We start from the raw sequence: 15,222 nt of genomic DNA on the forward strand, positions 1-15,222 counted from the left end.
AATAATTATTATTATTATAACTATGTTAAGGACTTAGGTCCCTGTGACGCTATTTTTTAAGTATAGAAATAATAGCAACTTTGATACTCAGTGTGACTAACTTCTCTATGTTTATATTCTATTTTGCATGCATATACGTCTTATTTTTCAGGCATTTAGCAAATTAATCTGTATCTAACCTGTATGTAATCTCTAAAAAATAAAATATAGTTCGGATTAAGCCACCATAGAGCAATGTAGTCACAACTTTGTGTCTTAAAATATATTTTAAGTCCGCTTCGGTCTGTTGCTCCAATACGTCAACGTGGCCGCCATCTTATCCAGTCATCAGTGCTCTATAAACAGACGCAACTGAACGGAGGAGCTGCTGTTTTCTCAGATATAAAATACAATAACGCTTAACTGATTATAATTTTATGGTGTAAAAAAGCTTCAGTTACCTAGAAGTAACAAAGCTCAAACTTGTAAAGTATATTTTATGTACCTGCTTTATCAAAAATAGTGCTGAACTCCTCTTTTTTCTTACAGTTTTATAACAGTTAAAAAAACGGTTAATAAAAAGTAATGAATCACAAATTATTATAATAGTACAAATTCTATACAATAACGTAGAATAAAATAATATATTATATCTGTAAAAATAATTAATAATAGCAAATGTGATATGTTTAATCATAACCAAGTGTGTGCATAGGTGTGAAAATTCCTCTTTGCAGTACCCGTTAAGATCTATCAGGTGTACAGCGACAGTGTACAGCCATTTTCAGATCTCTCCAGAGATCTTCAATAGGATTTAGATCTGGGCTCTGGCTGGGCCACTCAAGGACATTCACTGAGTTGTTGTGAAGCCACTTAATTGAGATTTTGACGATGTGCTTTGGGTCATTGTCCTGCTGGAAGATGAAGAGCATGAAGAGGTCAAGAGCACTCTGAAGTTTTCTTGAACTGGTTTTCATTTAGGATTTCTCTGTACATTGCTGCATTCATCTTTCCCTTTATCCTGACTAGTCTTCCAGTTCCTGCTGCTGAAAAACATCCCCACAGCATGATGCTGCCACCACTATGCTTCTCTGTAGGGCTGGTATTAGCCTGGTGATGAGCGGTGCCTGTTTTTCTCCAAACATAACGCCTGGCATTCACACCAAAGAGTTAAATTTTAGTCTCATCAGACCAGAGAATTTTGTTTCTTATGGTCTGAGAGTCCATCTATGGTCTTGGATGCCTTATGTAAGGTTCTCCTCTCTCCATAGAAGAATGCTGGAGCTCAGACAGAGTGGCCATTGGGTTATTGATCACCTCCATGACTCCCCCGATCACTCAGTTTAAATGGCCAGCCAGCTCTACGAAGAGTCCTGGTGGTTCCAAACATCGTCCACTTATGGATGATGGAGGCCACTGTGCTCATTGGAATTTCAAGTCAGCAGAAATTTTTCTGTAACCTTCCCCAGCCTTCCCCCAATCCTGTCTCTTTGGTCTACAGACAATTCGTTTGTCTTCATGCTTGGCTTGTGCTTTGACATGCACTGTCAACCCTGGGACCTTATATAGACAGGTGTATGCCTTTTCAAATTATGTCCAATCAACTGAATTTACCACAGGAGAACTCCAATTAAGCTGCTGAAACATCTCAAGGATGATCAGTGGAAGCAGAATGTACCTGAGCTCAATTTAGAGCTTCAAGGCTGTGAATACTGATGTAAATATGATTTTTCAGGTTTTTATTTTTAATAAATTTGCAACAATTTCAAAAAATCTTTTTTCACATTGTCATTATGGGGTATTGTGTGTAGAATTTTGAGAAAATAAATGAATTTATTCCATTTTGAAATAAGGCTTCAACATAAAAAAAAAATTGAAAAGTGAAGCGCTCTGAATACTTTTTTATTGCTAAAATTATAGTATTTTTGAACCTATAATGAATTTAATTAATGTGTTGTGATCCTATAGTTGCTATGCTAACACACCATACATTTCTACAACTAGTATATATTATTAGGGTGGCCAAGAGAGCTTAACGTGCTGCAGTTTAAGTTTTTGTTTATTTTAACATCCCGATTTCTGTGTCTTTAATATTTATTAGCGTAAATAACTGTAACCTAAATAGCTGGGTTCGTCATGTTTTAGGGTGCCCTTGAAACCTTTTCATTGTTGTGAGAAAATGCGAGAATCCAACACATTTTATTTATTGTTTGTATTGTGAGAAAATAGTATTTGGTGTTACACACGTTAATCACACATTAGATAATGTTGTAAATGAGAAAATCCCTCCCACTGTTTCCTCAACTGTTCTTATTTATTTGCAAAGCTTCAATGGGGTATATACACAAAGACTTGTAATTTCAGTGAAATTGCAGCGTTTAAAAACAGCAATCTTCACTGCCTGGCTGAGATACAATAAAGCATGAAGCACTGCACTAAGTTCTGTTTTTCCAGGGCCATGTCTTTAAATATTGAAATTAATTTTGCCCTTGTATTATCAATAGAGTTTCTGCACTAACGTTAGCCTGCTGCTAATGGCGGCACCTGCGTTTAAACAGTCTTTCATTTAGTTTTACACTTGAACCACAAAATGAATGCTTAAGTCTATTTAACTGATTATATTTGAATTACTTTACAACATCGATGCTGTAAAAGGAACCTTATGAAATTGAAAATACTCACACAAAGCTTTCACCGGAAGTTCATCATTGGCTGAAAAACCCTAGCTTTGCAAATAGCCCTCTAAAACACAGCTTGCTCATATCTATAGACCATTTCAAGAACGTAAACAATAACAAAAGCGTAGCCATGACACTACGTGGTTTGGCCATAAAGCATTTCCGGTAGCGCCATTTTTTTTTCACAAACCTGTCAAAACTAGGGCATTCTTTTTACGATTGTTAACAAAGTGTTAAAATTATCAAAAACAGTGGGAAAAAAATATTCTTACCTGTGAAATATAATTCCCAGAGACGAGGTTCACTCTGCGACGATCTAAACTGCTTTAATAAGCAAACAATTCAGGTATGTTAATCTCAGTTAGAGATTTAACAGCAATGCAGGACTGGGTGACTGGATTAAGATGGCGGCGGCATTGACGTATTATCCAGTGGTGTCCGCTTGCTGTTTCTGATTTCACACGTTTGCAGTTGTTACCATAGAAACCAGAGTTGTTTCCGCAAAGCCTCCATACGGGTTATATTTAGGCTGTTACCAAAATGTTGGATTTGACAGTTAATTTAAGCTCCCTCGGGTTTGAGTCTGGACTCAGTGAAGATGAGAAAGAGTTGTTTTTTCTGCGCAGTCGGTCTGCTGGCTTGACTATAAGTGGATGTGCACATGCTGTATTTGTCTGTGAACTATTCGATTTATTAAGGTAACGTTAAGAACACGCGCACACACACGCACACACACACGCACACGCACACGCACACACACACACACACACACACACACACACACACACACACACACACACACACACACACACACACGCGCACACACACACACACACACACACACACACACACAGTGTTTGGCATCATTATCATTAGTAAATAAAACATTTAAATAATTTTAAATGACATCATTAAAATTGTATTAAAATGAATTTGGTTTGATTACCCTGTCTGTAAAGTGAAAAGTAATCTAGTTACTCAGTAATAAATTTAATTATTTGATACTAACTACTTAAATTCCCCTTAAAATTTGATTCATGTATGACCTTTTAGCTTTATTAAAATCATATTTAAGCATCTTAATAACAATCTTAGCATTCTATAGTTAAACAGAATTAATGTTACTCTATGAAAAAAAGTTTCAAAGAACCATTTCATACACACCATATTATTTTATAATTTCTGACTCTTAATTAATCGCAAACATCTTGATGAATGTAACCTTTCCTCTGCAAATTCTCAACAACAAGAAATACAATTACTCTGCTTTTCTGAGTTGATTCATACAGTACTGTTAAATTTAAGTGTATTTAAGGTACGATTACATTATGAGTAACTCATATTACAGTTTTTTCCAACCGCTTGCACACAAAATCTTTTTTTGTCACATGATTTCTGAAACCTCCTTCTTAAAATGCAAAACTACACAGAAAATCTTCAAAACCAGAAGCAATTTCTCACCCTTGAACTCAGTTTTCAAGTGCATAAAACTCTTTTTTCAAAACACTAATGCTTAACGCAACGTTTTATGCTCTACCTAAAACATAAACATCCAACAGGAATTATGTATTATTATGTATTATTATTATGGTGGCTCAGTGGTTAGCACTGTCCCCTCACAGCAAGGTCACTGGTTCGAGTCCCCGACTAGGTCGTTTGGCATTTCTGTGTGGAGTTTGCATGTACTCCCCATGTTCGTGGGTTTCTTTTGGGTGTTTCGGTTTCCCCCACAGTCCAAAGACATGCGCTATACAGTAGGTGAATTGAATAAACTAATTGTCTGGCTGGAAGGGCATCCGCTGTGTAAAACATATGCTGGATAAGTTGGTTGTTAATTCCGCTGTGGCGACCCCTGATAAATAAAGGGACTAAGCCGAGGGAAAAAGAATTCATTATTATTATATTTACATTTAGTCATGTATATTTTTTTCACACAGAAAGAAACTGAATGCTGAGAATGGATGCGTCACTAAAGCACATCTGTCTGTTGGTATTTTGGGTGGAGGAAACATGGGCAAACAGCTGGCACTGGCTTTAATTCATACTTCAAACCTCAGGCCACGTGACGTTAACTTGTCAACAAAAAGACCTGAGACCTTAGGTTAGTATATGTGTGTGTTTGTGTGTGTGCTTGTTTATGTAGTTTATGAGGACCACATTAGTCGTTTGTCACATATCATTTGCATAATGACATGGGTATGACCTAGTTCTACGCTATTAAGGAGGTATACGAGGACATATATTGTGTCCTCATAATTCAAAATGCTTAAAATGAAACTCAATTTTGACATTAAAATAAACTACAGATTTTCTGTGAGGGTTGGGTTTGGGAGGACTAGCATAAGAGCATATAATAAGAATTGTTTACAGTATAAAACGCATTAAGCTTTTGGAGAGTCCTTTTAAACCATACGTTCAAGTATATATATATATATATATATATATATATATATAATACATAAATGCTTTTAATTATTTAAAGTGCACAAATATTTTTTGCATGGATAACTTTTTGAGTCAGCGAGTTTACAGTAACTAGCTGCCTAAAATATACTGTATATGGTTCTTACAGTCCTCAAATCACTGTGTGAGGCTGAAGTGATTTGTGAGTGTGTGAATCTTTTGAAGACCATCTAAGCTGCATAGTGTTGCAATAGAAACGCATGTAAAGGTCCAAGTACCTGCGAGCCACTGGTGCCCACTTGTCATGTCAAGAGCATGAGTGCTTCACGCACCATAATAATCCACCCAAAATGTGTTATTTGTGACAAGAAATTGTAACATCTACTAGTCTTAATCCCAGTTCTGTTATACTGTAAACACCCCTTCAACTTCCCCTACTAAATCAGTGTGGCAGAAGGTGAAAATATAGTAACAAAATACATAATTTAGTTGCTTTTTAAAGAAGTAAAGCACAATTGTACTACTGTATATTACTTATAAAAGTAACTTTCCCCAAGATCATGATAGCATCTTTTTATTTGAGTTCTAGTACTTATTCATTAGATAGCTACTAGTACCTATTCTTTAGGTAGCACAAGATTTGTAAACCTATTGAAATGGATACTAGTTGTTATTCATTAGATTGTAATGTTTTTTTCATTTCATCCTGCTTATTTATTAGGCTAGTCCATAGTAACCATAGTATAGTTACTAGTCACTTTCAAAATGCATAAAATATAATGAAAAAAAGGTAGAGGTGTCTGTATAATAGATAATATAATAGGTAGTTGATGAATAAACTAGTATCTTTTTAAAAAGGTTGTAGCCAATGAGTATGTACTAGTATTTAATGGAATAGAAATACACGCTAGTCATACTATATGTACTAGTAGCATGAATATACAGTTGAAGTCAGAATTATTAGCCCCCCTGAATTATTAGCCTCCTGTTTATTTTTTCCCCCAATTTCTGTTTAACGGAGAGAAGATTTTTTTCAACACATTTTTAAACAGTTTTAATAACTCATTTCTAATAACTGATTTCTTTGCCATGATGACAGTAAATAATATTTGACTAGATATTTTTCAAGACACTTCTATACAGCTTAATGTGACATTTAAAGGCTTAACTAGGTTAATTAGGTTAACTCGGCAGGTTAGGGTAATTAGGCAAGTTATTGCATAACGGTGGTTTGTTCTGTAGACTATCGAAAAAAATATAGCTTAAAGGGGCTAATAATTTTGACCCTAAAATGGTTTTAAAAAAAATACAACTGCTTTTATTCTAGCCGGAAAAAAAAATAAGACTTTCTCCAGAAGAAAAAAATATTATCAGACATACTGTGAAAATTTCCTTGCTCTGTTAAACATCATTTGGGAAATATTTAAAAAAGAAAATAAAATGTAAAGGGGGGCTAATAATTCTGACTTCAACTATATATATATTTAGGTTTTGTAGATTCAATTTTATAATGGATTTTTAAAGATTAAACAGAGATTTGACATTGTAGGACTTATGAAGTGTGTCCTAATTGACAAATCAGGGTGTTCAATTCTCTCTTTCTTTCATTGACCCGTAGGTGAAATTTCAAACATGGGTGTGGAGTGTTACTTTGACAACATTCGACTGGCTAAATGGGCAGATCTGCTCTTCCTCTGTGTCTTGCCCTCTCATCTTCCTCAAGTTTGCTCAGACATTCACTGCCATCTGCCTTCACACTGTCTTGTGTACAGTTTCACCTCAGCAGTTCCGCTCAACAGGTAATTAAGATCATCACTTATTCTCAGTGGTGTAAAGTAAAGGGTTGCAAATACTAACTATATAACTAACTAATTAGGTTTTCCTCAGGAATTTAACTTTTCTAGGTAGGTTTTTTTTTTAAAGTGTACTTTTTACCTTGTACTTTTACTACACTATTTTCCTTCAACCTACACTGTAAAAATATCTGTTCATTAACAGTTTCTGTATTTTGTGATTTACAAGTGTTTTCTATTTATTTATGCTTGTGAATTGCATTATGGGACCTTGATCTCTGCTCTGTCGACTTTTGATGTTGAAAATTCAACTCTACTATTTAACAAAGTGACTTTTATTAACATTTTAGTAATTTGAAATAATGCATAAGAAATAATATAGAGAAAACAAGTCTGTAAAATAACAGAAAATGTACGGGCAGTTTATTAAAATATTTTTGTACCATAATATACAACACCAACTAGACATGGGACGATAACCGTTTTCAAGGTTTACTGCAGTTTGGAAAAGTCAAGGTTTTAAAACCACCAAAACTTTGTTATATCATTCCTACGGTATATGTTTTTTTTAATTAACATGTTTTACAACTATTTTATTTAGTTTTTTTAGGGCAACAGTATCTCTAGCCAGAAAGGAAACTCTATACCAAAAGCTACTGTTCCAAAACATTTTAAATGTTTCTTAAAATAAATATACAGCTGAAGTCAGAATTATTAGTGCCCCTTTGAATTTATTTTTCTTTTTAAAATATTTTTCAAATTATGTTTAACAGAGCAAGGAAATTTTCACAGTATGTCTGATAATATTTTTTCTTCTGGAGAAAGTCTTATTTGTTTTATTTCGGCTAGAATAAAAGCAGTTTTTGATTTTTTAAAAAATTTTAAGGTCAAAATCATTAGCTCCTTTAAGCTAATTTTTTTTTCGGTGCTCTACAGAACAAACCATCATTATACAACAACTTGCCTAATTACTGTAACCTGCTTAGTTAACTTAATTAACCTAGTTATGCCTTCAAATGTCACTTTAAGCTTTAGATAAGAGTCTTGAAAAATATCTAGTAAAATATTATGTACTCTAATCATAGCAACGATAAAAAAAAAATAATTAGGGACAAGTTATTAGAACTATTATGTTTAGAAATTGGGGAAAAAATAAGCAGGGGGCTAATGAATAAGAGGGGCTGATAATTCTGATTTCAACTATAAATTGTGTTCAATGGGTAAAATGTTGTTGTATTTTACCTAGACATTTAAAAACAACATATGCAGTGATCAAAATACTTTGATTCCATAAAACCGTGATATTTTTATCTAAGGTTATCATACCGTCAGAATCTCATACCGGCCCCTAACACCATCCCTGACAACATATCATTTTAAATGATAAAAAAAGTTAATAAAAGTCAGTTTTTCCAAATTTCCAAGGTTAAAAGTCATTGAAGGAAAGATCAAGGTCCCATAAAGCAATTCAAAAGCATAAATAATATAGGGAAAAATAAATAATATGACTCACAAAATACGGAAAATTCTATGCTGTACAGTTACTACTTTAGCATGTTTTACTTTTCTTGTCTACAGTGATTGGCTAAGTAGAATAATCAATCCCTTGTTTCCCATCCAATGAAATCACAAAAAAGCAATGTTGTATGTATGTATGTTTTTCAAGTAACTAGTAATCATTCCTTTATCATTATCTCGAGTTACTTTTTCCCCAAAATGTTTTGCATTTATTTACTGACAATTCTCCTCTCCCTGCGCTGAGAGAAATTGTGAGTAAGGGCAGTTGTTTTGTGTACGTTGTTTACATCTTCAATGTTTGCATCTTTATTTTTGTCTTGTCTACAATGATTGGCTTAGTAGAATAATCAGTCCTGTGTTTTTTGCCCAATCAAATTGCAGAAAGTGAATAAGAAGACGCAGAATTGTTAAACGCAATAACTGAAAGACTGTTTAGACTGCATGTCACTGATGAGAAGACGAAAGATGCCTATTGTACGATGACAGAAATCACCAAATGGCCTTAAACGATAACTAAATGCATGTATTCTTTCGGTGCTGTATGCGTATGGTTTACTGGACAGCTGCAGCTTGTTAAAAGGGGCAAAAATCTAGCTGTGATGATACGTTAATGCTCAGGTTATGCAGTTTGGACCCTGACTTAGGTTACAGACCGTATGTAAACGCATCAACCTGCACTTATAAAATGAAGTTTGCTGTTTGTTCAAACTACTGCTGAAACAACACAAGACTTGAGTTTTTTTTTTGGAAAACTTAATAGTTAAAAAAAAAATAAGTTAACATATTTCCTGCATGTTTTCAACAAAATTGTTTGTCTGGAACGAAGCATTTTTTTTTACAGTCTAGGTGGATATATTAATGTACTGTGTTCTCACGTTTAACTATTCTCACACTTTTAATTTATAGTCCATGAATGGCAAATAATTCAGAAACACCCTTAAAAGACAGTGACTCTGTTGTAAGCTTAATTTTTAATTTGCAATGTATGAGGTGGAATCATTTTAATAGCATAATAATACTACTCATACATTTCCATTACATACACAAATACATTTTTACTCTATTTTTTGCCTAATAATGGTAGGTTTACTTGAGTATGATTTTTTTTATGATTCTTCCCACCACTTCACAGTTTATTCTTCAAATCATTAGGCATTTGAACACCAACTGTTATTTATAATATAATAATAAGGATTTTGCCTGGTAAATATTTGTTAAATAAATTTTTCATATTTGCTTTATACTATTTAAATCAATACAATACAATATGGATAAAACTTTTACTGTTTTAAAAAAATATTACTATTAGAAGAAGTAGTGGTGGTTGTGTATCTCTACTGTAAATATTAATTGAACCTCACATATATTTACAATAAATACTTTTTTGTTTGTTTTTAACTTTAGGCTCTTGATGCTCCTTGACCACAATTTTATTATCAAACCCCAGTATGAGTTTGAGGTTTACGATGATGAGACTTCAGTTTGGCTTCTCCACAATCAAATATGCACCGCTTTAAAGGATAAGGGAGTGCATTCAGCCACGGTTCCTCTTTCCATGAAAGGTATGTGAAAACTGCACATTTTTATTTACCCTACAAAAATCACTACGCACTGTGGACCCTCTAAAGCAGGGGTGGGCAAACTCGGTCCTGGAGGGCCGGTGTGCTGCATAGTTTAGCTTCAACTCTAATCAAACACACCTGAACATGCTAATCAGTGTCTCCAAGATCACTAATTATCTATAAGCAGGTGTGTTTGATCAGAGTTGGAGCTAAACTGTGCAGGACACCGGCCCTCCAGGACCGAGTTTGCCCACCCCTGCTCTAAAGCGAAATGTGCAAAAATGTCAATTTATTAAATTATTTTAACCTATTAAACTTTATTTAATTCATTATTAAATAAACTTTAGTACGGAGCCCATAAAGTGACTTAAAAAAAAAAAAAAGAACACTGCCACAGCCGTATCACCCTGCAGCCCAAGACCTGTTACTCACTGAAGCTAAGCAGGGCTGAGCCTGGTCAGTACCTGGATGGGAGACCATACTCTTTGTCTCCTGGGGGATCATGTACAAAGAGTTGCGTTGAATTCATACTAAAACATTGCGTACGCACAAAGCTGTAAATGTCCAAACGCATTAAAAACTCAGATGTATGAAACACTGCGTACACGGAATCCCACGCATTTTCTCATCGTACATCCGAATTAACGTAAAACTGAGTACACGTGCACGAGCGCAAAACCCGTCCCTGCCTCCTCCCACTAATCAATATGGTAATGACTCTACTTTGGCAAAACCAAACGAAAAAGCAATGGCAAAAGCAAGCAGAAACTTCACAGAATGTGAATTGGAGGTGCTCCTATCGGAGGTAGACCGGAGAAAAACAGTTTTATTTGCAAGTTTGTCCTCCAGAATTAATAAAAAAAAATAGAGTGGGAGAGTTTAGCTGACACGGTCAACGCAATGGGGTCTGAACATCGCACTGTGATTGAATTAAAAAAGAAATGGTCTGATGTGAAGGTGCAGGTTAAGAGGAACACAGTGGCGTAGCTCGTAAAGCGCATGGCAGCATGTTTTGACACGATCGATCATGAACCCGAATCCAGCGTCTTCTTTTTCCCCCACTACATATCAGATTTTGCCTGCTCTTCATCACGAGGAAGGCAAGTAGAAATCATTAATAAGTGTGTGTATTATTGTAGACTCAGATTTATAGAACTGAACTGGATTGGAGAGGTGTTATAACCAAATCATATGCATTATAAGTCTGTAGAAGTTATACATTAAAAATACATTCAAATATAAATTTTAGTATCGTTTCAGTGAACCTCAACAAGCCACCCTTATTACAATGTGCATGCACTCGATCGCTCCGATTACATTGGAAAAACCGGTGATCGCTGCAAATTGCTCTTTAATGTTTGGCTGGTCAACTGCATGGTATGGAAACCTTATTTACCTGCTAGACATGCTGATGATCCTGTCCCATACAGCTGCCATTGCATGGCTCAAAGATACTTTATAGTATGCAATTTAACACGAGTCGCCAATGGAAATAAAACAAACACACAAGAAATACACGTACGCCAGACATTAAGTTGGTGTGGACCAACGCGCATTCTCACGTTAATTTCATCGTTATTCAATCCAAACGTAAGCGTAAAATCTGGCGTACGCAAATTTTTTGTGCGTATGCATTGTTGATACATGAGGCCCCTGGTCGTTGGTGTGTACCACTGACTGTGCGTGTGCTTTTGTGTGAAAACCCGCACTACTCTGCCTCTTAATGGCCTCTAATTGGTAAACGATGGAAAAATGTTTAAGCCAAGCATCACGTTCACAGACACACCAATCATCATCACTTGTTGGCTATTTGTCCCGCCCAAGCCCCGAACACACATACACACCACAGAGAAAGAGAGGTTGTATGGTTGACAGAGACACTGTTCGCATGAAAACCGCTTCAGCGTTCTCAATTATAGTAATGCACATTTTATTGTCAGTAACGGCAGCGGTGTTGTAATGGGGGAACAATAATTCATTTCATCACTCGTTACTGAAAAAAGTATCGCTGTTTATTTATAGTACCATTATTCCCATCACTGGACATATATGTCTATGTCCTGCACACACTATGCAGACGCAAAAGTCTTTTATTTTTATTTGTTTACATTTTTACATGGGGGGGGGGGGGGGTGATATGGTGACGCAGTGGGTAGCTAAGCAGCAAGAAGGTCCCTGGTTCATTTGTTTCTGTGTTCACGAGGGTTTCCTCTTGGTGCTCTGGTTTCCTCCACAGTCCAAAGACATGCGCTATAGCTGAATTGGGTAGACAAAAATAGTCCGTAGTGTATGCATGGGTGTGAATGCATGAGTGTATGGGTATTTCCCAGTTTTGGGTTGAGGCTGAAAGGGCATCCGCTGCGTAAAACATATGCTGGATAAGTTTGCAGTTTATTCTGCTGTGGTGACACCTAATTAATAAAGGGAATAAGCCGAAAATTGAATGAATGAATGAATGAATGAACATGGGGGTTTGTAGTTTAGGCACTCCGTAATACTCATTATTGTACTCATTCAAATATTAAGCAGTAAATAACATTATTATTCATTTAGTCATTCATTCATTTTCTTTTCGGCTTAGTCCCTTCATTTATCAGGGGTCACCACAGCGGAATGAACTGCCAACTTATCCAGCATGTTTTACGCAGCGGATGCCCTTTCAGCAGCAACCCAACACTGGAATACACCCATACACTCTTGCATTCACACACATATACTACGGCCAATTTAGCTTATTCAATTCACCTTTAACGCATGTCTTTGGACTGTGGGGGAAACCAGAGCACCTGGAGGAAACCCAAGTGAACATGGAGAGAACATGCAGACTCCACACACAAACGCCAACTGACCCAGCTGGGACTTAAACCAGCGACCTTCTTGCTGTGAGGCAATCATGCGCCACTGTAATGCCCTAAATAACATAATTATTTAAAACTTTATTACTAATTATGTAGAACCATTCAAAAATTTGTGAGCAGATTTGCTTTTGTAAAAACATGTAAAAAATCTATTTAAAATGAAATTTCTTTAATTTAGCGAGACTAATTTAGCTTAAGACAGTCACTACTTGACAGTTTTGAGATTTTGCTCAAAAATGTAAAAACACAGCAGTTTTTATAAGAAGAGCTCCACAGAAAACAAAGAAATATTTAAGCATTTACTGCATTTTAAATGATGAAATATTGAAATATAATAATGAAATATTTATTTTTGGTGAAATTAAATGTTCACTTTTGTCATGTGTGACAGTGAAATGCAACATCACATCAGCAACCAATAAACAGAGTTCTGGTCCTTGATTCTGATTGATTGACAAGGTTGTAAAATACACAATAAACACACCTGTGAGTTGCATGGCAGCCTTTCCACTATCAGTGCTGCGTCGAAGAAATCATTTCATTTGCTTTGCTTCCTTTTGTGAATAACCGCTGTTTAAAAACAAAAAGCTTAATTTTAGGTCTCCCGGTTGGATGTTTGCCTGAGAAATTCACTAATTGTTTATATGACAATTTAGCCTTTGCTGCCAGGAAAAATATAGTGATAAACTGGATCAGTGACTAACCCCCATCCTTGAAAGGGTGGCACAATATTATTAGGGAAATGATTCCCTTAGAATTCCTTACCTGTGTCATTCATAGTGTCCACGAAGGCTTTTCATCAAGTCTGGACACCTTACTTGGACTTTATTGATGTTTCTGTAAGCTGCATTTTGAGTTATGGGATGTCAAAATTCAATTAATGTATTTATTTTTATTTATTTACTTATTATTATTATTGCTATTATGCTATTACCTATTACTTTTTTATGTTGTATGTATGTATGTATGTATTTATGTTGTATGTTTGTTTGTATGTATGTATGTATGTATGTATGTATGTATATATGTTGTATGTATGTATGTATGTATGTATGTATGTATGTATGTATGTATGTATGTATGTATGTATTCTGTTCATTAATTTGTTCTGTTTTTCTTTAGCTTTGTTATTGTTTTGTAATTTAATAGTTAAAATGTTAATAAAAAGATGCAATAAAAATGGCAAATGCTTTATTTTAGGTGTACCAATATTCTGTTGGCAACTCCACAGCTTTTTAACATCACAATAAATCTTTTACGAGTGCTCAGAATGTATCCACATTCGTCTGTCATGTGAAGTGAGTATAGTGTGTTGTTTTGTATGGTGTGCTATTAAGTAAACTGGCAGTGTTTACTGAAGGTGGGCTCTTCCTGGATCGACGATGGACGTCTGCTGTGTTCTACGCTCTCCTCAACATGTGCACAGCAGAAAAACTGGACTCCGGAAACACTCTTCGGCTGCTAAATGGACTGTTTGAGGCTGGCGTTTCAAAAGAGACGTTCACTTATCACAGTTTTATCAATTCACCCAATGCCACCTCTGATGTCAATAAACCAGACGAGTGAGTTTGAAGCAGTTTTGCATACTAGTTTTTTCATATTCAAAAAGATCTGTATGAAAATTGAATGATGACTATTTATTAATTGTGCCTCTGTTGTTTTACAGCTTTTTTCCATGGATCAGTTTGGTCGATGCACAAACTAAAGACACTCCACTGACTGACCTGCTGTCAAGGAATACAGGTTTGCGAGACTGTATTTCATGCTTGTACTACAATGTTTTTAAAAACTTAGATGAAGGATAATATTTTTGTTGTTAGTGATTAGATATGTTACACATGACAACAATTGAATTGTGCAACATGTACATTGTGTTCACTCATGTTCAGTCTGTTTATCATCAGTCAGATGTGAAGGTGTTTGTAATGTGCCGTCTATTATAAGTGCTAATTAAACTCTGGGGGGAAAGATGGCTTGTCGTCTGTGTCCCTTTAGGTTCCTTTGTACTATATATGTGTTTTATCCCCTGCAGATTTGTTGGCATACATGGCCAAACGTTTTTTACATGATTTAACAAGAAATAAGAAATGGCAAGTCAAGTAAAAACAAGCAAAACATTTGTGATGTTATGGTATTTGTGATGTTATGGTATGGTATTATATATATTATACAATATAGTCATGAATATATTTATATACACAGTATGCACAAATATATTTTCTTTCTATATACATATACATATATATATATATATATATATATATATATATATATATATATATATATATATGTATATATATATGTGTGTGTGTGTATATATAAATATATATATATGTATATATATATATATATATATATATATATATATATATATATATATATATATATATATATATATATATATATATATATATGAATCAGCGTTATGGAT

The 15,222-nt window shown here is 34.9% G+C and overlaps 1 protein-coding gene across 1 annotated transcript; it reads left to right on the forward strand.

Annotated features, from left to right (window-relative positions):
* The first annotated feature begins 3,188 nt into the window (after positions 1 to 3,188).
* noxred1 (NADP-dependent oxidoreductase domain containing 1) lies at positions 3,189 to 14,895 on the forward strand. The gene is made up of 6 exons (XM_056477254.1): positions 3,189 to 3,355; positions 4,595 to 4,758; positions 6,679 to 6,859; positions 9,776 to 9,933; positions 14,152 to 14,353; positions 14,458 to 14,895. The coding sequence occupies exons 1-6, from the start codon at positions 3,198 to 3,200 to the stop codon at positions 14,594 to 14,596; spliced, it is 1,002 nt and encodes a 333-aa protein (XP_056333229.1). The 5' UTR covers positions 3,189 to 3,197; the 3' UTR covers positions 14,597 to 14,895.
* Positions 14,896 to 15,222: the final 327 nt, after the last annotated feature.

Source organism: Danio aesculapii, chromosome 17 (genome assembly GCF_903798145.1).
Source record: "Danio aesculapii chromosome 17, fDanAes4.1, whole genome shotgun sequence".
Taxonomy (NCBI): Eukaryota; Metazoa; Chordata; class Actinopteri; order Cypriniformes; family Danionidae; genus Danio; species Danio aesculapii.

Excerpts from the sequence above, each read along its gene's own strand:
- noxred1 (XM_056477254.1), top strand. The coding sequence starts at position 3,198 with ATGTTGGATTTGACAGTTAATTTAAGCTCCCTCGGGTTTGAGTCTGGA. Across the intron at positions 4,759-6,678 it reads AAAAAGACCTGAGACCTTAG|GTGAAATTTCAAACATGGGT; the intron begins GTTAGTATATGT and ends ATTGACCCGTAG. Across the intron at positions 14,354-14,457 it reads GATGTCAATAAACCAGACGA|CTTTTTTCCATGGATCAGTT; the intron begins GTGAGTTTGAAG and ends GTTGTTTTACAG.